The following is a 23257-nucleotide window of genomic DNA, read 5'->3' on the forward strand; positions in this document are numbered from 1 at the left end:
CCAGATAAATATTTTCATGAGCCCTTTGTTCTTGAAAAAAGCCTTGGCTTGTCTGAGGAGACTCTTTTAAAACACCAACACATCTTCAGGAAACTAAATTTTAATTTTACATGCAGTGGAATTACACAACGCTTGCCCTGTCTGTGTAGATGCAGTGGACTTCTCTGCATAACCTTTATAGCTTATGCTGTAGAGGGTTGAGTAATTGCGTTGATTTAATAGGGTAGCATGTAGTTGAAGACAGGTCTATCAAAGAAGAATAGTAATCTATGTAATTTTCCCAAACCTTTTTATGGCACGGTTCTTCATTCTGTAATGTAGAATTAAGTGATTAAAGACATCTATAGGAATTTGTGTATTTTTTCCTGACTTGTTAATTGGAAATAAAAATGTCTCTTTAGACCATTAGCAGGGGGTGTTTTTAGGTGTGGCTGAAATGAAAATTTTGAAATTCTGTCCGGCTATATTTTTTGTATTTTGTACATTTTGGGTAGCACAGTGACATTCGTTCAGTTTTGGTTTTTTGTTTTGTTTCTTTTTTTCTGTACAACATATCATTTAGACAAGATGAATCTGTCTGTAAAAAAATTCTTTCACATGATTTTAAACAGAGAATGCAAGACACTGAACGAGTTGGTTAATGTTCTTATTAGAAAATCCTGCTGTTAAGGATCATCTGGTGCATGGTAGGATTCTACATAAAGGATTTATGCTACTTAGTCTCTCTCTGAACCTATCTGTGTCACAGAGATAGTTTATCTGGTTATCTCTAACACATTACAATTTGTGATAATGTCTCTCATTGTTTTTTTTCTAAGAATGTATGTCGTCTCTTTTTCCATATTGGTCATCTACTTCAAACTGTATGGTTGAGAAGGAACAAAGAAGCAACCCTGGAAATTCATGGATTCAAGTAGTTTCTTGTGTATCTTATCAACTTTGCTTTACGTAATACACACAGGGCTTTCTATACTGACAGCAGAAATATTTCTACTACACAAAATATCTATTTATCACCCTCTAAAACTAGTCTGTTACAGCAGACCTTTTTCATACACCCAAGTGCCTGTGGGGGGAAACTATTAACATGCTAAATTCTGGCATGTCCCACTCTGCTCGAAGAAATGAGGAATGACAATGCGCTTTCAAGCAAAATAATAATGTTTCTAATAGTTGGATGAAAATGGAACCTTTGTGAGAAGAAACGCAATTCTATTAAAAAGTCAAATTGCTTGAATAATTCAGCTGGAGCTGGACTGAGAGAAAGCTGGCCAAGAAGCACCTTTTCTGTCTCCCTGCAATACCTCACCACAGCACTTTCAGATGTGTTTCTAAGCACCTGCACAGATGTGCGTGTACATGTGTTGAGACCATCGGGCAGCTGAAACACGTGCAGACTGTACTTTGCTGTTGCCAAACACAGGTGAAAGGCAGGAGATCCAACCGATGAAAGCCTGGCTGGCCATCCTGGTTATGGAGGTTAGAAAGGAGGAGGAGGGCACCAGTTAGAGGGGCTGGTTGCCAACCATCTTCCCCATGGCAATCCCTGCTGCAGCAGCGTCTCATGCCCTGAACCGTGCTACTCACATATGTTGCTAAATATGTAAAGCAGAACAAATTCTCAGCCCTGGATTAAAACTCGGGAGGAGTGTGTGCTGCAGGGGTTCACTGGTGGGTGCTAGCAGACAGCTTGAGGGCACTTCCAGTTCGCCTGCAGTTTACAAACTGGCTGCATCCATACAATTTCTTCTGTGTCTTGTGATTCTCTGTAAGGTTACAGAAATGCAAAGCCCTTATCAGGTCTGCAACTTGTCCACTTAAATTTTTAGAGTCTTTGGGTCACCATCTCCCAAGTGTCTTGTACACGGGTGGTGGGACTGTGTGCCCCGATTCTGGTGACAAGGTGACAAGTTCTGTTTTCCTCACCTCTTTAATTAATTTATAACAAGCTTCTGCTTTTGTACTTCTCACCTACTGGGGGAACCGGCACATGAAGAACTCACTTGCTGTCTTTCAAAGGCTTCCTTAAAGGTGTCTTGTCACAGCACTTACAAAATGCTGATAAGTGCTTATGCACCTGGCCCATGCTGATCACTTCTGGCTCTTCATGCTTCCTGCCATCTGCTGTTTCTGTTAATCAGTTATACTTTTTCTTACACCCAGATGATAACATCTCAGAGAGAGATACTGTGATTTTTTTTCTGCCACCGTGGTGTGGGATCTATAGATACTGTTAGAGTAGCTGCAAGAGAGGAGATTAGGAACAGAGCATCAGGCCTGGACCACTCTCCCTTCCTCAGCATGCCAGTGTTGGGATCAGGATTAATCGAGCGGCTTGGAATGGCATCCAGCACCCAGCATAGCATCTTTTTCCTATTTGCCTTTTTTTATTGCGCTAATTGTCATTTTCAGCCTTGGTCCGTTAAGTGCATTAAGATGTAATGAATTGATTGTCCTGGTGGTAGTGAAGCTAATCACTGCTTTAGCCAAGCATGTCTCCAAAACCCAACTGCAATGAGCAGAGGGTGTATTTTTTTTTTCCTTGTGACTTTCTCTGAGACAATTGGTATTGTATATTTGGTACGCATTTTTTAAAATGTGCTCCCCACTTTTCTTACTGATGTATTCCTTTCTGGTTCTCATAGTCTCTTTTTTCCCCTGCTTTCTTTTATTCTTTTCTTTTCTTTTTCAATAATTTTTTAAAAAAACTAAATGGTATAGGTGAATATAAGCTGTCTCCTTTTGAACTGAAGAACAAAGTCTGAGGCTAAGGCCAGGGAACAAAGAGATTTTCTTGACCTAAATGAACACAGGAAAACACACTCGTATTCATATGAAAACAGAGCTGAAAGATTACATAAGATTTAACGAATCTGAGAGTTTTATTAATTTTATAATACAACATACACTTAGCTTTCTAAAAGCACAAGGCTTTCTACATATGCAAGAGTGAATATCCTATCCAGAAGACCTTTTATTATCAGAAGGGTGTACAAAAGACATAACAAAGCTGTATCAAAAAAAGAAGAATGTGGAGATTCTTTAAAAGAGGAGCTTCAGTTTGCTGTTGGTGTGTAGTAGAGGAACAGAGGAATTCAGGTGTGGCAGAGTGTGGCCTCCTTAGAGGTGTGGTAGGGAGAGCAGAGTTGCACGGGCATCTCCAGCTGGGGTAAACAGGGAATGTTCAGACATGGATATCACAGAGAAGTTACCAGCAGTTTAAGCAGGAGCTGGTTGCATTGTGCCTCCAGTGGCACAGTATGTTTGCGGTTGATGTAGAATACACTGGATGTAGGAGTTAATTTTCTTTCCTAACAACTGTTGCTTTGTCAGTTCATAGTAATTTTGGTTTTTGCAAGTTCTTTGCACTAAATTCAGATTATTCATTTTTTACATGGATGTTTTCATGTGACCCCACATATTGTCCCAAATGTTTGAGGTATTGTCTCTATATTAAGTAAACTTTATAAATAAAATTAGTATTTAAATGCTGCAAGAACAATGCACATGACAGATGGGCTGTTGAAGCCTTTACTTATGGCTACATAATGAATTTATGACTGTGCAGGCTAGGTTCTAGATGTGTAAGATAAATAGCTGAGCAGTGTCCTGACAGGAAGCTTTGCAGTGTTCATAAGGCCTTCCATCCGAGAAGCAAGGGCAGCACCACAGGTTTACCTGAGCAGCCATGCAGGCAGCACTTCTGGCTCTACATGGATGGCGTTTGAGAGTTTATTTGCAGTGGGAGAGAGCAAAACAGAAGATTGCATCTTTTTTATGCAACATAACAAGAAAAAAAGGGGGGGTAAGGCACATCAGAGCCTTCATCCTTAACGTGCTTTGTTCTGCATACTGCTGCTGTTACTGCTGAAATGGATACACTCTTCAGCACGTAAAACTTGATGAACAAATAACGCTTTTCTCTATCAAGCCGTAAATCAGACAGAAGTCATGTGAGCCACAAAATAGACTTAATTTTGAAGGCTAGATGCAGAAACCAAAGAACTCTTTGAGAGAGGCTTGGCATAACTTGGGATAAGCTGATGGTGAAAGGGGAGAGAGGCTGTGGAATCCTGCTGTAGAGAAACAAAACCAAAACTTGTCATGAGCTCAGATGAAGTGTGCCATAGGAGTATGGGATCTATGCAGCTGTTAGAAGCTGAGAGTCACTGCTAGGGAAGCGCGCTTTCCCAGCTGTCCTTCCCACTCTACGGGCTGACAGAGCCACTAAGTGTCTCCTGTCATGACCAGCTAATGGAGAGATCTCAGTCTTGATCGTGGTGCTTGAAGGTCCCATGTTTTGCCTCTGTGTCTTGGAGCTGGTACTGCCCTAGAAAGGAGAAGCCAAAGACTAGTGAATCTCGAGTCATGCAGAAGCCAGAAAAATAAAAGCTAGGTGGTTTCTTTATTGTGTCTGAAACGTTGTCATTTTGCTTTTTATGGAGTTAAAGGCTAGTGCTATGAAGGCATACTAGATTTTAGTGCTGCCACCATCTTTCTGGTTGAAAATAATTTTCACGTTGATGCTAGTTTAGTTGCTGGGAAGGTTTGTTCCAACCTTGCTGCTGGGTACCTTGTTTGTTTCATAGTAGAACTAAAAGAGTCTTGACAATATCAGAATCACATTTATATCTAAGCACATTCAATAACCCTTAACTAGTTTTAGTGATAATGTCACAGGAAATGACTCAGGACGACTAAATATTGCATTGATGTACTCTGCACCAGAGTTGTATTTTGAGGTTTTAATATAAATGGGTAATTGAATTCATATATTGTTTGAAGTTGCAGACTTTTTTTTTCAGGAAATGATGGTGGCAGTTGTCTCTTGACATGTAAAGTGTGTTTTTTGAGAAAAGAGATTAAAGGAAAAGCACTCTGTAGCTCAGAGGGGTCAAAATGCTCCTGACATTTCCATTGTCATATTTTGATAATTCAAATGTGCCGTGTGGTTTTCCCCTGGCTGCATAGGATTCTGAGTTCTTATTCCTGCTCCTGTATTTGGCTTCAAGCATTGTACAGGCTGTAGATTTTTGAATTGTGAAAGCCTCATTATTTCTCAGCTTTTAACTCTTTCAGTATGCTTGTGTTTTTCAAAAAGCTATGATTTTGATTAAACCCCTTGCTTCCAGTATGTAAAAACTGGTTTTCCCTTTGCACATGGAAGCCATAGATAAATCACCTTGGAGTATGATCGTGATTTTTCTCATAATTTTTCATGGCTCCTGACAACTATGAGGAATGAAGTATTGGCTGGAGCATTTCATACCTGCAGCAGCACAGAATAGCATTTCCTTGCATTTACAGTCATGGAAAGAGTTGCAGCAATTTCCTCAAATGTTTTCAGCTGAGTTTCCTGTAAAGGTCAGAACTGCTAGAATAAAAAAATCTTGAAACTTTGGTATCGTGAAAATGGCAGAAGTTCTTGTACCTTCCTTCAGACTTGGTAACAGATACGAACTGCAACTTTTGTGGCTGACCTAATTCAAGCATTTGCTAGAAATGAAAGGAAACTTTTTAATAGATGAGCAGAAACTTTGGCATGTAGAGACACAGATAGAATAGACTCTTTCCTTGAAATGTAATGAATGATGAAATTCTGAAAACAAAGCTAGGTCTTGCAAACAACAGCAGAAAAATGGCAGGTGAGCCAAAGACTTTTCTCTTTGAAAACCATTAACCACTCTATTTGTCTCTCTCCAGCTTCACAATACATGTGTCATGTCAATGAGTAACAGTTTTTGACTTAAAAAAGAGGAAAGATACAAAATTTCTAGATTTTATAGGTTGAAGTAGCCATTTAGTAGGGTACAGGTGCACTTGAATATGTTGTATTTTGCTATGTGATGGAGTTTCATCCTGCTATATAATTTGTTGTTAGTTAATATTTTGTCACGTTGTAAAGCTCACAAGCTTATGGAAAATGTCTTCCAAATTTTCTGTGACTCATGCTGATGTAGGATTGGATTAGAGAAGATCCAAATAAAAACAGCTGAAGTATTGGGTAGGATTTTGTGTTTCATTGGAGAAAAAATATTTCAAAGTTTGCTATCTTTTCATGGTGATTTGGCTGTTGGCATCTATGCAGTATGGTTGAAGCCGAGTTACAAAAAACTCAATTATTTTTTTAGGTAGTAAAAGGGCGTAGAAAGTGTAAAGGGCCCCAAGAGTATTCTAAAATATGTTTAGGTTCTCATAATATCTTTGAAATTGTAATATTTCATCAAATCAGGCTTAAAGTTTATTTTTAGAGTTCACAGTGACTTTTTTTGCAGAATTTCTCAAGTAAGAACTTCCCAGTAAGAACTGCTTATCATACTGGAATCACTCTAAAACCCACATGCGCAGGAGGTGGAAGCTGTATTAAAATTTGTGGTGTCAAAGAGGGCCTGGGTTAGATTTAGTGGTTGAAATGTGAGGTCATTTACTTAAGGGTTGGGTTCCCGAGGCATAGCCCCTTGAAAATGATCTGCCAATAACCTGCAATTATCTTTATGTGGGCTAGGAAAAAATGCAGCTTTTTGATCCATGAAATTTATACCGGGCACTGTCCCAAAATCAAGTATCAAATAGTACCAAAGATGAGGTTTAGAGCTATTTTTGAAACTGTTGGCACTGTGAAAGCCTACCTTTTTACCGGTTGGCCGCATCAGTAAGACAGCTGCTCGTTCTGCGGAAACATCTCAGTATCAGAGAAGTGGGCAAGATGCTTGTGGTGGTGTGAAGAGCCAAGCACTGCACTTGGGGTCCCTTCGAGCCCCTTCTCCTGAGGCTTTGTGTGGGTTTGCAAAGGACATTTGCGTTGAGAACTTGGTTCTGGAAAGGGCTCTCTAGGTTGTTGAGTCCAGTCTGAGTACTGTCACCACAGGGATTCCTAGCAAAGGTGCTCACACTGTGTCCTTTTGAGGAGACTCAGCATGCCACAGATGTCCCACAGTACCTGTCCAGTCCTCCTTGGCCTACTCAAGGGCAGACTGGTCCACAGTGAGCGGTGGTTGTATCTAATCAGGGTGTGAGTATATTTGCTGTAGTTGAAATACCACCAGAAACCAATGCAAGAATCCTAGACAGGAGGTACACTGAAGTCCTTGCTGGGCAGACAGCTATTTCTAGGTTGATTTCCGTGCGCCTCCCTACCACCGCCCCCAGTATTTTAGAGCAGTATAATATAGTAAAGTACCTTTCTTGTTTCTGCTCTCTTTTCATACATAAGCTACTTCTTCAAGAAAAGTAGTCCCTGACCTCACAACTGGGTTATTAGCCTCTGTTCATCCTCCATTAGCATTTACATTCAGCTGTTCTTGAACTACCTATGGCAGACTGGGGACTTCCTAACTCCCACTTGTCCTAAGTGAAAGTTTGCTTTCTACTTCTTTGTGTACGTGGAGTTTGTTTTTTAAAAGAGATAATATATACAAACTTCAACTTGAAACCAGAACAAGAAATGGATTTTGCAATACACTGGGGAAAGTTCCCAGAAGCCACCTTTGGTACACATGGCTTTGGAAGCTTGTTTGCCTACCCTTTCCTCACATGGTAGGCTTCTGCTCCATGCAAATCTAGAATGAGGGGGTTATGTAGAGAGATTTCTATAACCATTACTGATGGAGCAGCAAGTTTTTAGGGCCATTATAGTTGCATCATTTGCCCAATATGCAAGATAGTCATGTTCAGTGTATTTTCTGCAGTGAAATTAAGTGAGCTGGCTTGGTATACCTATGTGGCCAGAGTTGTTTGTGTTTGTTTTCACAACATTTTTCAAGCAAAAATGCAGTTTTCAGTAGGGCATTGTAGTCTTTTAGAGTAATAACATATTTATTTGCAGCAGGTAAGAATGGGGATAGATGTAAAGGGCTGTATTTCTGAATTTGACAGCACTAGGGTCCCATTCTTTGTCCTGAGGATAAGAGGCGTAGCTCAACTCACATGGCAAAAACCTCTGTCCTGACCTTCCTCTACAGCCTCTCCTCTTCCATGTTGGGAACAGCCTGTATCCTGGGTTATTTGCTGAGCCATGCACAGGCGCCATGTGAGCAAGGGCTAAGGCCATGTGGCCCTAGCTCTGTTTGGGCCACAGCTGGAGAAAAGTCCTAAAATTGTATGGTTGCCAAGGGTTACCACTATGGAAAAGAAGGCAACACAGAAGCAGAAAGGAAATACTGGAGAGAGAGTTGAGGACAGAGGATGTAATGTTGGCACTAATGCTTGCCATAGGCTGCAGCGGTGAGGCTGCTTAAGGTGTGTAGATTTTGTTTGGTTTTATGTTTTTAAGTCTTGTGCCATAGACTAAGACCGGGAATTGAAAAGGTGTGTAAATGGCTTAAAGCTGGCATAACTTCTCTACTGCAGAATGTGTGCTGAGCCACTTAAGTATGGGCTTTGCACGGGGTATTGCCAACTGTGTTTCTGATAAGATTTCAGCTTAGTAGGACTGGCTTGGCTTTTGCTTGATTTGTTTAACTATTTAGAGAATTCTCTACTTTTCCTTTCAGTTCCCTGCTGGATTTGTATTTTCATGCTGCTGGGGTTGATCACGTCACGTTACTGTGGGCAGTAGCTATGAAAAATTATGATACTTCTCATGAGCATCAAGGGAAACAGTGGTAAAAACTAGCCCAATCCTAAGCAATCCTTAGACGATTTTGGTGGCTGCAAGGTGCTGTACCTTCTGTATGAATTTTGGCTTAGCCGACACACACCATGTTTGTCTGTCTTTTTCCCATGAATCGTGGATGAAAAAGGAAATGTAAGACCTCCCACCCTACAAACAAATGCCAGTGTTTGGGAGTTGGCATGTTGTATTCCTGTTGATTTTTTCAGGAGCTAAACAAGACTACCTCAAAAAGCTGTCAGCAGGAGCAAAGGCACCAGAGTCATTCATCTGCAGACTTGAGGGTGCAACACTGCTTTCTCTTATAGCAGACAATTTTCTCTGTCACTTTTGAAGTTGCAGATAGGATTTTAAAAATAAGAAAACATTGAACTGTTGTTTCAAAATTTGAGAGTTGAGGATTTAACTACATTCTGACATAAAGAATGGAAAATAACACACTAATGACACACAGGAAGCAAGTTCTGGCAAGATGGGGTCTTCTGTAGGCAGCTGTCTTGTGGTCCTGTTCACATGAGAGTGCTGTTTGACTCACAAATTCTGTTTAAACTGTAGAGAATTTTTTAAATATGTCATGAGTTTGTCACCTAGAGCTTCAAAATAAATTTAAAGTTTCAGAACAACAAGCTTTGCTTGGACGCATTTATTATATATTTTAATTTTTACGGATGTGAAAAAAAAGCTGGTAGAATAAGGTATGCATTTGTCTAATCCATTTTTTTAGAAAGTGATATAACATTTTCTTCTAAATGCACACAGTGTTCTTAAATTATCCTGTGGTTCACTTTTATACAAGAACTGTGTGCAATATTTCTTCTTCTAACAGCAGCAGCATCTATCAAACAGATGCATTCACCTTTCATATACATATTCATTCACATTTGTTATTTCAGTTATGATGGTTACTGTGATGAGTTGGTTTTTAGATACTATTTTAGATACTATTTTACCTGTGTGATGGCACTAGATAAAAGATTCATTGTACCCTCAGTTGGCAGCGGTTTATAAAACTTTTATCTCTGCTAATGGAATACTGTTACACAGTAAATGCCTTGTGCAGATACAGAAGACTGTATTAATGTTGTGTAGCTAATAGTTCAGCTTTGAAATACCAATTAGACTGGGGACATTGAAGGTTAAAAAAACAATTATGAAATTCAGGTTTAAAGTGCATCTTACAGAGAGAGACTTGAAAATTCTTGTTTTGGTTGATGCTGTTCTCAGATAACAGCTTCAGAAACTTCAAATAGAAATTTGCTTTCTATGGTTTAGTGCTCGTGTCTGATATGCGGGAAACCTAACTAAGATCTACAGTATTTCCTGTTTATGGTACAGTGCTGTGGGATGGTGGAGGTTGCTACTGCACTGGGATGTAGAAAAGAGCAGTGAATGTATGAGTTGAAAGGGAGGAGGAGAGGTAGAGGCTTTTTATCAGGGGGAGGGTTTGTCCAAAGCCATTATCTGTCCCCGATGCCTGCTGAATGTAGATCATGTCAAATTAGCAGATCACACCAAATTGGGGCTGAGGGGAGCACAGCTGATATGCTCGAAGGCACCGGCTGCTGTTCAGAAGGACCCAGAAGCTTATGAAATCCAGCAAGGTCAAATGCCAGTTCCTGTCCCTGGGAAGGAGGAATTGCTGGCATACGTACAGGCTGGGGTCTGATGGGTTTGGGAGCAGCTATGCTGAAAAGGATCTGGTGGGCAGCAGGCAGGACATGAGCTAGTCATATACCCTCGCATCAAACACAGTCGACAGCATCCCGGGCTGCATTAACAGCCTGCACGTTGAGAGAAGCGATAATCCTTCTTTGTCTGGAACTCATTAGTCCGCATCCAGAATACAGTATCCCATTTTGAGTCCATCAGTAGAAGAAAGATATTGATGCACTGGAGAAAGTTCTGTGGCTGTGGGAGCTGGAGCATGTGCCCTGTGAGGAGATGCTGAGGGAGGTGGTCTTGCTCAGCTTGGAGAAGCGACAGCTTTGGGGGGACCTTCCGATACACACAGGGAAGGTTATCCCAAAGACAGCCAGGCCCTTCACAGTGGTGCCTGTTGGGAAGGACAGGAGAGAGGACACCGGACTTGAAAAGAAAGTTCCAGTCTGGGTATAAGGAAAATTTTTGGTCACTATAAGGGCAGGCAAGCCATGGAGCATGTTGCTTATGAGGTTGTGCCCTCTCTATCCTTGGAGTTTTTCAAGACCAAACAGGGCAAGACCTTGAACAGCCTGGTGTGACCCTAGAGGTGGCCCTGCTGTGAGCCAGAGACTGGGAGAAGAGACCTACTGGGGTCCCTCCCAGCCAGAGTGGCTCTGCGATTCTGACCTAGGGCAAAGCTTGGAGCCAAAACTTAATTTATTTTTTCCTTGTTTCTTGGTACATGATTATAAGCAATTTGTTCAGCCTTTTTGGTGCGTCAGTTACATGTCTATAAAGTGGAGGTAACACTACTTGTCTGCCTCAGTGGTATTGCAAGATCAGATGTATGAAAGGCTATGATATTTTGGATGCTTTGGCAAAGTAGGTATAGGCAACTAAGCAGGTAGGCTTTTCAAGTCTGCCTACAATGCTGATAGAGGGGTATTGTGCATCTTATCAAGCACTAACTGTGAAGTCTTGGGAAGCTGTATTTTTGTGGGTTTACTTTTATGAAACACCACCATGTATTTTTTGTCTGTGTGCTTGCAAAGACGTTGATCACCTTAAAAGGTAAGTCAGCTGCAAAATATGTTAGCGTTAGCAACGGCTCTGACAGCAGGCTCTCTATATGCTTCTGCCAATTATGGTAACATTTGTCATATTTTCCTAGTTAATAATTTTCCTACTATAGTTGTTGTTTCTGTGGGCTTCTCGACAGAGGGGAAGCAGACTTAGCTGCCTTTACCTCAGGAGCACTGAACCCGGTTCTGCCCTGTGCGTCAAATCTACAGCTAATTGATTGATAAATGGAGAAGTCTTTTGGTTTTGTTTGTTTGGTTGGGTTTTTTTCCCACACACCTTTCAGCTTTGCTGATCTTTAGTAAGAGATTTGCAAAGCTGTCCTACAATTTTCACACATAAATAAGGAATTGACCTCCTTTAGAAAGAAAAAAAAAGTATTGGTTGGAAGAGTTACTGAAAATTACTTTCATTTTGTTGCATTTCAATTTATAAAGAGTCTTTGAGGTAGTGTTAGAATAGGCAAGGGTTTATACATAGAAGTTTTCAGAAATCTTAGGAGCTGAATATTTAGAATAATCTGTAATACCTTTTTTAACTGTTTCTTCTTTTTCTTCTCCCTCTCCACCCACCTTTTCTTCTGCAGGAAATAAAGAAGGACATGAAGAAAGAAAATACTGCCAACAAACCACCAGAGAAGCCTATAAATGAAGTTTCCAATGGAAGCCCTTTACTATTGTCTGAGACAATTATTAGAACCAACAAAAAAGGTATAGTATATGGAAGCTTAAATGCAGCTTAAATCCGGACCTTTAAAAGAACAAAATGTAAAACTTCCTTGTTTCTATAAATAAAGCTAGAGTCTATTTAATTGTAAAGGCATATCAGGAATAATAAAAAAAAATAAACCGCATTGTCTGCTTAGACTGGCATATGGATGCATGTATTATGTCTAATATTTCCAATTTAATTTCCACAGACGTCCCTTTCTTCTTAAAGAAATCCTTTCTAGATACATTTAATTAAGGAAAGCTGTATGAAAAGATTACTAAAGCTTATTAAAGTAAGGAACTGACAGCTTGCATATACAGAGGGTTTAGCACAGTGATGTCAGTCCACGTTCATGTATTCGTGTTCTATCTGGGACAGAGACTGGTTACCGACAAAGAACTTAAAAAAAAAAAAAAAAGAAAGAAAAAAGAAAAGTGGAAAACATAAAGCTTAATGCATTAGTTTCCTGGGAAGTGTCTGTCACTGTCTTCTGTTTCAGACTGGAATGTGTGCTCTCCATGTCTGGCTTGACTCCCAATGCAGATTCCTATGTATGGGTTTGAGTTGCTAAAATGAAAGCCTCCAGATCTTCTGTTTCTTTCCCTAGCTCCCAGTCTTGCTCTCAGAAATATCAGAACAAAACAAAAAATTGGCAATATAAAAGCTGGATTTTTCTTTAGGTTATGCTTATGCTCCTGTTTGTTTGTGGGAGGACAACTGGCTATGTGCAAGAGATGGGCTGTATTTTATCCTGGACAATTCACTGGACATTTTCTTGCTTGCTGTCTTTTACTGCTGTCATTGATCATGTAATGTAATTTCCATTTTGGCATGTCTTCTATACTGTTAGGACTATGCATATGGAAATTTCCTCTTCCGTATTATCAGCGAATATTGTATTTGAGATGGCAGTTCGACTAGAGGTCTTACACTTGACGGTTGCAACTGCAAGTTAAGAAGATTTAATAATTTCTGCAACATGTATGACTTCCTTTAAAATGGGAGCAGGAGTAATCTCCACCTCTATTGCAATAAGTGATGTCCTCTGAAAGAAAAAATTGGAAATAAATCTCAGAAAGCTTTGAGTTTGTAATGTCATCTTGAATCTGGAGACACGTCCAACATTTCTGGTTTGGGTCATAGGTTTTTCAAGCAACAGCAGAATTAAATTACCAAGAATTATTCTTTTTCATGGCTGCTATACAGAACCATATGAGTAGTTGGGAAATTATCTAGGGACCAAGTCTGTTCTGTATTGCTTCAGCTGCTATTTGGAGAAGGCTAATAGCTGCCGCAGATGCAGAGATTCAGTTCAGTCACAAGGGGATAACACTCCAAATATGATACTTAGAGCACAGGCTGTCTCCTCCTCTTTCTTCTCTCTGGCTCGGAAGCTTTAAAGGATTCAGGAGATAAAGAAGTTCTCTTTTTCTGTCTGTAGCTGGAGAATACAAGACTTCATATTTATTGAATGGAGAGAAGCGACGACTAACACAAAGATCTGTAGCTTGAGGAAGGGGTTAGGTTTAGAAATAGCAGATTTCATATTAGGATATTATTGCATTGGATTTCGTTGGTGGGGATGGCATTTCTCATGGCTACCTCTACGTAGTGTCAGGGTTAGTAAATTTTTCATTTTGGCTGCTTCCCCACAGCTGTTTCAATTGCTGCAAAGCAAGCAGTTGCAGCATGCTGTACTCTAGCAGTGCAACTAAGGATGCATAGAGCATAACAAGGGCAAAAGAGCTTCCCCTCTTTTTTTCTGGGGTCAGTTTGAGCATGGTGCCAAAGTAGCTTTGTTTAAGTGAGGACAGCTAAGCAAGTAATTACTGTTGTGTTCAGTAATAAAGAGTCTTCTAACATCTCTGTGGCAAATCTTCTTGCGAAAAGTATTGCAATATTTTACTGAAGAGGGAGCCATAGATGCCACAAGGATTATTTTCTTCAAGTGTTCTTGTGCTATGATTTTTATTAAACTATACCTCAATCTGTCTACTCATCAGAGAATGTGACCTAACCTGAAAAAGGGTACTTTTTTTTTTCTCCTTGTTGTTAGGAAGTGAGGAAGAGAGGGGTGCATTTAAAGGTCTTTAGCCACTGTTCAGCAGTGAAAATAGTAGGCAGTATTATTTATTTGCTTGGGCAATGTAATCTTGCTACTTGGAACTTCAGAGCAGATCCAGCGATGTGGGAGTGAAGCATTCTGTGCTGGTGCATTGTTTCTATTACCATGATGAGGCTAAGTGCTTTTCTAGTGCTGTGTTGTTACATTGTGTAGTTTTACTACTTAACTTGGTTGGCCTAATTTAAGTGGCTGCAATTTAGCAGGCATTTACATTTTGAGCAGAAGAATCCTGTCCTCTTTGGTGTCTGGCTTGTAAAGAGATTTTCCTTGGGGAATATTGACGAGTGTCCAACAGTGGTATTCAAGGAAAACAGCTAAATTATTTGTAAGAAACATCTAAGTAGTTAAGAGCAAAAGAATGGATTTCTGAACAAAAAAAATATTTAGGATCCAACTTTATATCTTGTTTGTTCATGCTAATTATTTCTAAGCACTTTATTGAGGTTAGAGGTTCTTATAATAAAATCAGTGTAAATTGTAATGCCTGTAAAGGCTTATTTCATCAAATAAGTAATGGGCATTACGACTTTGGATTACAGATGTAATCTAGGAGCAATTTAAAGTTAGTGCAATGCCACCGATAGTAGCCTACCTGGGTTAGTACTTCTGTTACATAGTGAGGCTTGACAACTGATTGTGGTACTATTAGTTGTAGGTCACCATCTGTGAATCATTTAGGGTTTTTTTATAAAGACTAGGAGAAGTTGGAATGATTTGATTTTGTCTGCTTTTCACTGGGGGCAGTAGAAATGGAACTTTTCTCATCCTTTAGTGCTTCTTGCTGACCACAAGTGCTAGTGACCTAACCGAAACAAATGGTAGAAATGACTGCTGTGGTGGACACAATTTAGGAAACTGTTACACTTCGTAGAATCATAGAACGGTTTGGGTTGGAAGGGACCTTGAAGATCATCTGGTTCCAACCCCCGTGCCATGGGCAGGGATACCTTCCACTAGACCAGGTTGCTCAAGGCCCCATCCAGCCTGGCCTTGAATACTTCCAGGGATGAGGCGTCCACAACTGCCCTGGGCAGTTTGTTCCAGTGCCTCACTACCCTCATAGTGAAAATTTTCCTCTTAATATCTAATCTAAATCTCTCCTCTTTCAGTTTAAAACTGTTACCCTTCATCCTATCACTACACTCCCTCATAAAGAGTCCCTCCCCATCTTTCCTGTAGGCCCCCTTTAGGTACTGAAAGGCTGCTATAAGGTCTCCCAGGACCCTTCCCTTCTCCAGGCTGAACAACCCCCTTTTTGAGTTAATATTTATAGGTATTTCCTCTCTTTACAGGGTTGTAAGTATAATCTAGAAGTTCGGGCTACACCTAAGAAATAATGGGTTTATTTTCTAGGCCTGCCACAGAGTTGCTGTGTAACTTTTGCCAAATCACTTAAACTCTATTGGCCAAATTACCACACTTTAATTTCCAAGGTCAGGTATCTTAATACGTATTGATTTTTCAGATAGGCAGAGGGTTTTTTCTGATTTATTGCAGTGGCATATCCAAATATATTCATAACTTCCAAGTATTTCAGGTGTCTCCGCCTCAGGCTGGCTATTGGCAAAACCTAGGTTTATACCTGTCTCATAAAGATGTTGAGATCTATTATAGCATGGTAGTGATGACAGTTATCATCTAGGGAACAGAACATTTTAGTATAGCATTCCAGTGAGTTCCTGCTTCACATCTGAAAGGCTCAAAAAAGGACCATTTGCTGTTGTGCAAAGACGGGGTTAGAGAAATAGAAAGTCCTTGTGCGTTCCCTGACAGTTCCCAGGGCTGCAGCAGCTCTAGGCTACTTTTGATGGGGTGGTTCAGGTGCTGCATTATCATCCCCTGTCTAGGGAAGAAGGCCGTGACACTGAATGACCTGTCTGAAGCTATATGAACATCAGCTGTGGTTGGCTCATATGTCCTTTGCCAGAACCTGGGAGGGATCATTCTTTTGCTTCTTCCTGCAGTTCGTATGCCAAGAAAATCCTTTCCTTGCCAGGTGTGGATCTTTTAGTGTATCTTTTCACTGCTCCAGAATTTTTGGTTGGCATATGGAATTATCGTTCTAAAACTTCTGTAAAGCTGACTTAAAAAAAAAAATAATAAAAAAAAATTTCTTTTTTCTATTTAGAATTGGCATTATTGCACCCTGGTAATAACAGATTGGGAAAACCTTTTCTTCCCTGAGAACATTTTCAGATTGTTTTAAAAAAGCAAAATTATTGCTATTGTTACTATTATTTAATAATGTAAGAAAATTACAGTCAGGTCTCGGAACAGGAAAACACTGAAAGATATATATATTTCTTTTTAAAAGCTTTTCCAACATGGTGAAATTCCATCTTTTGTAAAAGTTTTCTTTCAAAATCTAAAAACAGATCCGAAGTTGTGCAACTGTTTCAGATCTGTCATAAATTCAGTATGATCTTCATCCAGGTATAAAGGGACATAATGGAAACTTGTATGCAATGAGCTCAACTGTTCAGTGGCAATGGCTTATTTTAGAATACTTTTGTTCTGATTTTTGAGTATCCTATTTTTAAGTATCCTATTCATTGCACTGTTTTGTGTATCTGAAAATAGGACCCCACTTGCATAGGCCAAATTGCAAAACTAGAATTAATAGGCTGTATTTTGTAAGTAAACTAACAACCATGATTATACAAGTAAAAATATTTGAGTAAAAGATATATTGCCTTGCCAGATGTATTTGTTTTATATAAACTGTAAATGCAGTCTGCATTGAGGTTATTCAAGCCAGCAAATCTGGAACAGCTCATCATGTGTTACATGCTCTTAATCAGAGCCAAACACTGAAAGCAAGAAAATGTTTTTCCTAGTTCTCTTGAGAATTATTTATTTTACCTTCTAGCCTACATTTAAATAATAGAGAGATTTGCATCCTTCCTAAAAGGGAGAGTTTTGTGAAAGTAGGTTTGATGATATAATAGGTTTATATTAAGAATAAATAACAAGTCTGTTGTATGCAAAGCTCAGATTTAAGTCTATTTTTATAAATTAGAGAAATGAGAAAAGTATTTTACAAGAAAATTGCTTCATCATTTGGTTCAATAGTTTTATGATTATTTGGATACAAAAAGACTCCCCATTTATTAAAAAGTCAAGCTGATGACATGTGAGTGTGTTAACTCTGAGTTTTATATTAAGTAATGTATTTAAGTTATGATTCTGATCATATTTTTCAACAGCAAGGCAAATTCCTTCATACGATTCCCTTCATAAAATCTTTTATTACTAAACCTAGTGCAAACGACTGCCTTTGTCATGTGCCAGTCATGTGTTTGATGAGGTGTCTGACCCTCAGTACGCTTAGCTTTGGTTTTCCTTTCAAACACAGGAAGTTTGAAGGCATTAATTTGTCTTTTTGTTGGATTATCTTTCTGCTGTTTATACGTTCAGGCCTTCTTCGCAGACAGGCTTTGGTGTTCCCTTGCAAATACTGCCAACTTCAGAGAAATTATAGCTAGCATGAAAAAAAAATCCTTTTCATTTTTAAGATCAGCTAATTGGTGTATAATCAGTATACAGTTTACACAAATATATACAAGAACATACTTTCCAGCCTATTAAGGTTAAAATATGCATACAACATATGACACAAACCCCAAATGAGACATAAAAAAATTAATGGCACAGGAAACTTGAATTCAGCAAAATATTTATTCTTTGAGTTTAAATACCAGATCCGCACATGCATAAGTAGTGTCTCAGATAATACACATTTCCTTTAACAGTACTGTTTCTTGAAAAGAAATACTTGCATAATTTTTACCCTCAGGTAAGCTACTCTGCACTGAAAGGCACTGCTTTGAGTTCAGAAAGGAAGGAAAAGACACTGGTCTGTGCTGGACCTGTGGGTGGCAGTCAGAAAGAACCTTGGGGGGTGTGTGTGGTGTGTGTGATCTGTAGTGGTTTCACAAATTTTTTCTGGAGACAGGCAAGAAAGACTCCCATGCTAGAGGAAAGAACTCTACTTGGTAAGTTCCTTTTCAGTTATTCAAAACAGTACATAATATCATACATGCAGCCTGTAGAGGATACATGGAAAAGTCCTTACTCATTCTTTTCAAGCAGATCTTGTTTATGAGTCTTGTTTATGAGTATTTAAATAATGACAATATATTTAAAATCTCAACTTTTTTCTTTGTTATGGTTATTTGCTGTCCTGGTTTTCAGTTAAGGTTCAATTATAGATCCAGATTCCAATAGCTTATTCCAGTGAGATAATTTCTTTTCCTGTTGTTTATTGTGTAGTGCCACCTTATCTTCTTTTTATCCTCAGTGCCTACCCTTTCTTTTCAATTACTCCTTCCTGGCACTCTGCAAAATGCACAAATGCTGAGCCCTGGTGTACCTTCTGCAATTTTGCATAGTTGGATCCAACCACGATCCTAGTGACTATCATGAGGCTCTGTGCAGGAGCAGCCTATAGAAGTCAGTTGTAGAAATCCCTCTTGGTTTGAATTGTAATTCCAAGTTAATTCCATCCTCTGAGCATCTTCTGTTTGCCTAGGTGGCTGTCTTCTTGTGTGTCGTATGTTTAGCTCTAGGAATCCCATTTATGGACCATGCTGTAAAAACACTGAACAAAAATACAGCCACTGCATCAAGGAGCTGACTATGTATACACCCATGTTTGTATATGTATATATATGTGTGTATATATATGTATGAAACAAGGTAATAGATAACTCAGAAAACAAAGAATTCAAGGGAAGATGCATTATTTGGATGACTGCTAGCGGGTTAACTTTCCAGGTTTCTTGCAGACAGAGGACACTTGTTTTCATGAAAGATTTAAATCTGGATCTGCATCTGGAAATTGGAGGACAGTATGGAGAAAATTGTGACAAGGTTTGGTTTAAAATTTAACAGGCACTGTTGGGTGCTGATGCTCAGGACAGAGAAGAGGCAGAGAAGAAGGCAGAAGACCTTTTCATATAGAGTCTGAAGAGAGGTGGGAAAGCAGTCACTGATCAGCATTCTGAGTGACTTACAGATGAAAACAGAGGGAGGTAGTTATGGAGGCAAGTGAGGACATGAGTTAGGTTTTTTGGTTGTGGGTTTTTTTTTTATTTATTTGAAGGTAGATCCAGAAGTATATTTGTATCAATGGAAAAGCAGAGATAAGTGAATTTTTATGGAAGAGTGGGAGAGGGAACAGGTGAAGTGGTGGAATAGGGCTACAGGGACAGTTGAAAGAACAAGGAGAAGAAAGTCTTTTTACAAGTAATTTATGCAAATATCTAAAAAATGCTGCACTTGAAGGAATAGTCGAGAGTTGCATCTTCTCTTTCATGAATACTTACAAATTTTTGTTTAATCAGTTAAAGGATTTTTTTTCCTTTCTGAAAGCTTTACAATATGTTTGATAAGTCTGAAGTATAAAATCAAGTCAGAAATATTTTCTAACAGTTGTACTAGAATTTGCTTGATCACTTTTATCCCAGTATCTGATAACTGTCCAAAAGGAACTAATCAAGAGTAAATGTGTTGTTAAACTCAGTTGCAAAATGTTTTTCTATTAGCACTTATATTGAACAGTTATATTTGGCTTTAACACAAGCCAAACCCAGTAATACTAAACTCTCCAGTCATTCTTGTTAAAGTAACAACAGTAACAAGTTTGAAACTTGAAACTCTTGTCTTAAAACTGTTTCCCCATCACAAAGGAGAGTGTTTCTTTTTTCACAAGCTTCTGCAGAGAACTGTCTTCCTGCTGCCAGCAATTCCCTCCTTCTCGCTGCTGTAGGATAAGTCACTCGGCACCTAGCAAGGCCCAGCTGCCTGTGAGGTCTGTCCCTGACCTTCTGCCCCCTGACCGTAGCTGTCTGTGTCTGTCTCCTTTAGCCTTTCATCTAGGTGGCGTGGGATTTTCAAGAATAGCATGGCTAACTTGATTTGGAAATTAGCAGGCCACCCCTTCTTCCTTGTCCCCCCTCACAACTTTCTGTGATTAAGGAATGGCAGAAGACAAGCAGGGTGGCTCACCTGAAACTGAGCCTTGGAGCAAGTCATTGGGGTCATTGTACATTTCCCAGTGCCTAGCTTTTGGGGTATCTACACCTGGTATTTAGCAGCTGTGATAGGAGAGTCAGACTTCCTATTCTGTGGTAGAGACAACGAAAGCAAAGAAACAATGCAGGGGTACTGTTGTGGAATAAAAACCATAACCTTATCTGGAATGAAAATTTGGGGTCAAGAGAGTATACTTTGACTGTGCAAGCTAATATCTTTTCCATGAGCTCTGAAACATTGCCAGTGTACTTTAAACTGGGTCAAAAATCCTTGTCTTGCCTTTCCTGGAGTTAATCTTGATGAATTTGTAACTACTAAGTTAAATATGCCCATCTAAGTGTGCTGTCACACTGACAGTCAGATCCTTAGTTCAGTGCTGCTTTACTGTTGCCAGCTTGGATGGTAGCTGGGATGGTTCTGTGTTGCTTTTGCGGGGACAGGGAACTGGCCTTAGCCAGAATCAGGGCTCTGCGACCATTGACATCTTTCCTCCATCCGTGTAAGCAGTGATAAGAGCCAGCTGTGCTATAGTAAGTTGTGGAACTAATCAGCGTACTGAAACAGTTGGAGGTTTCTGGCTCCTGTGACAACCATAAAAACCTTTGAATGATTTCTGGGGTTGTAGGTGAGAAGCAGGGCCTGTCAACGTCTCCCTTGGGCCTCCTTCAAATTGCAGTGTCACGTGACATGAATTGAAGACCTAAATAATTTGTATAAATGATTAGCCCGAGAATTTGTTCTTAACCCAGTAAGCACCCCTCTGTAAAGAAGATTTTTGGATGTATGTGAAAGTTTAATGTAAACATATGCCTTTGTACTTTTTTTCTATGATTGTATTTTTTAAAACCAGCTCCATACTTGTGCTCTCTGCATTGAGATCGAGTGACTTGTTCTTCTGCTGTTGAATTCCTTCAGTGCGGGGAGCTTTTTGACTTGTGCCTGCTTGGACCAGAAGGAAACTACAGTCATTATTCAAGAGCTTTTTCTTCTGACAGAATGATATTTATGAACCCAAGTTGGGATAAAATTCTGCAGACAGTGGCAAAAATGTACACAGCAAAAATGAACCATCACTGCTAGTAGGAAAGGTCATCGCTACCTTGGTGGTTTAGGAGAGCTGAGCAGAGTTCTGCTTAGAAGTATGCTGCAGGGGGGGACCTCTGTGGACCAGCTGACAATCTGGGGTTTAGTTAGGAGTGTGTGTCTGTGGGGGGAAATTGACTCTGAATGTGCTTTGCACAGGTATTTTTCATCTGTTCTCTTGCCCTACTCCCTTTCCTGTGTGCATGTATACAACATCTAGAGTACTTTAAGCAAAGCTTTGCTGTGGGCTGCAAGTGACAAGAAATTATATGAAAGTACTGTCTGTAAGGCACATTGTTTGTGCTGATTTATGATCTGTGATAGATTCTATGAAACATTTTACTTCCAGGAATTGACACAGGCTTTAAAAACTTTCTTCTGATAAAGTGACATGCCTGGAATGAGCTTGTTACGGTGTTCATTTTAATTATTTTTCACACGCAGTGTGAATACTTCGTTTCATCTGGTAAAAAGCCCCTGAAGTTAGGGAAATTTGCTTTGCTATAACTAGATTTGAAAAACAGATAGAGGTATCAGACAGTGTTGATAATGCATGGCTTGGATTATTCTGAGTAGGATGGCATTATTAGCTATGTAGGCTTTCAGTCTTCAGATTCCTATATTATGTAGGTGCAGTGACTTGAGTAACAAGATGCTATGCTTGCAAAAGTATATTTCTTGTTTCCACTAAATGAAGTTTCATAAATTTTGTTAATTGAATACTTCATGCATGTTTTACCTTATCTCAGAATTTCCTCCCTTACAGTCTACTCCACCTTTATCAAGGTGCTAACAGTATGGAAAGTTGTGCTGTTGTTAGTGGTGCTTTGTGATGTATTGTACTGTTTACCATATTTTTTATGGTTATCTCACTGCTTTCTAATGTTATTTCACAGTTAAGATGCACCAGTAGTTTGCAGTAGTTCCTATTCTATGTCTTTCTGCATTCCCTTTTCAGTTATAAAAACATGGTTCTGCCTGTTTCTTGCTTGGTGTTAAAGTTGTAATATCATCCTCTTTAAAAATTCAAAGCATGTTGCTGATGGTCCTTGATGAGTTTCCAAGCTCGTTGGTAGGGTGGTTGTGCTTGACAAGGGAGTGAAACGTGGAAGTGCTGACAAGCGGCTGATTGCTGATTCTTGGCCCAAGAGCAAGATTGCGATAGAAAAGATTATTATTATCTGTCACACAGCAAGAGCCGTTATTTCCTAACTTCAGCACTGACTTTATTTAGAAACTGAAGAAACTGAAGTGGAGGCTGGGCAGAGGCTCTCATGGTGAGAAGTAGCTCCCTGCAAGTGCCCAAATTAGCTGGCAATGAGTTTTGAAGTCAGCGGGGGTGTAGTGCCACTAGGATGGTCCTCCACCTGGGCTGCATCGCCCCAGTGAAGCCTGTCATGGTTTTAGCTGTTACTATAGCATCTGCTGTGGCTTCATCTTCATAAATCTGCCACTCTACTTCACAGACTATTCCAAAGAGCGCTGGCATCTGCAAGAACCCCAGGCCACCAGCGGCAACCCAGGATATATCTGCTTCCCCCCCCAGAAATACTTGGCTGCTCCAGAATCTGATACTGTTTTCTCTAGGGACCAGATTTCATCAGCTTTGTACCCGTACAGTGCTCATCCTGGTACTGTATTCATTGTTCAGGTTTCTTGAGTAGTGCACTACAGTAGATGACAGGGATAACACTGTGTTTAGTTATCAAGCAGGTACAGTAGTGTCCCAGCTGTCAAGTAGCTTGAATTTAAGCCATTTAAGCAGCTCTTTGTACACTAGCTCATGTATTTTCTTGTTGGTTATCATCCTCTGTCATGCATTCACTGGGGATATGTCAGTGGTAAAAAAACAAAGTACTCTCACACAAGCTTCAGTCATTAGCACCAGATATTCCATTCATTTTAAATAACTTTAAATGCTGTATTTTTGTATTTTCCTACTTCATTTAGTACCCTGTGTACCTTATATA

The 23257-nt window shown here is 39.6% G+C and overlaps 1 protein-coding gene across 1 annotated transcript in view; it reads left to right on the top strand.

The window, feature by feature from the left end:
* Nucleotides 1-23257, top strand: part of SH3KBP1 (SH3 domain containing kinase binding protein 1) — a 230759-nt gene that overhangs the window by 69523 nt on the left and 137979 nt on the right. The window contains exon 3 of the mRNA XM_082499340.1: nucleotides 11919-12042. Within this exon, the coding sequence (XP_082355466.1) occupies nucleotides 11919-12042 (124 nt within the window). The remainder of the gene's footprint in view (nucleotides 1-11918; nucleotides 12043-23257) is intronic.

The sequence above is a fragment of the Vanellus vanellus genome (assembly GCF_965231255.1).
Source record: "Vanellus vanellus genome assembly, chromosome: 1".
Lineage (NCBI taxonomy): Eukaryota > Metazoa > Chordata > Aves > Charadriiformes > Charadriidae > Vanellus > Vanellus vanellus.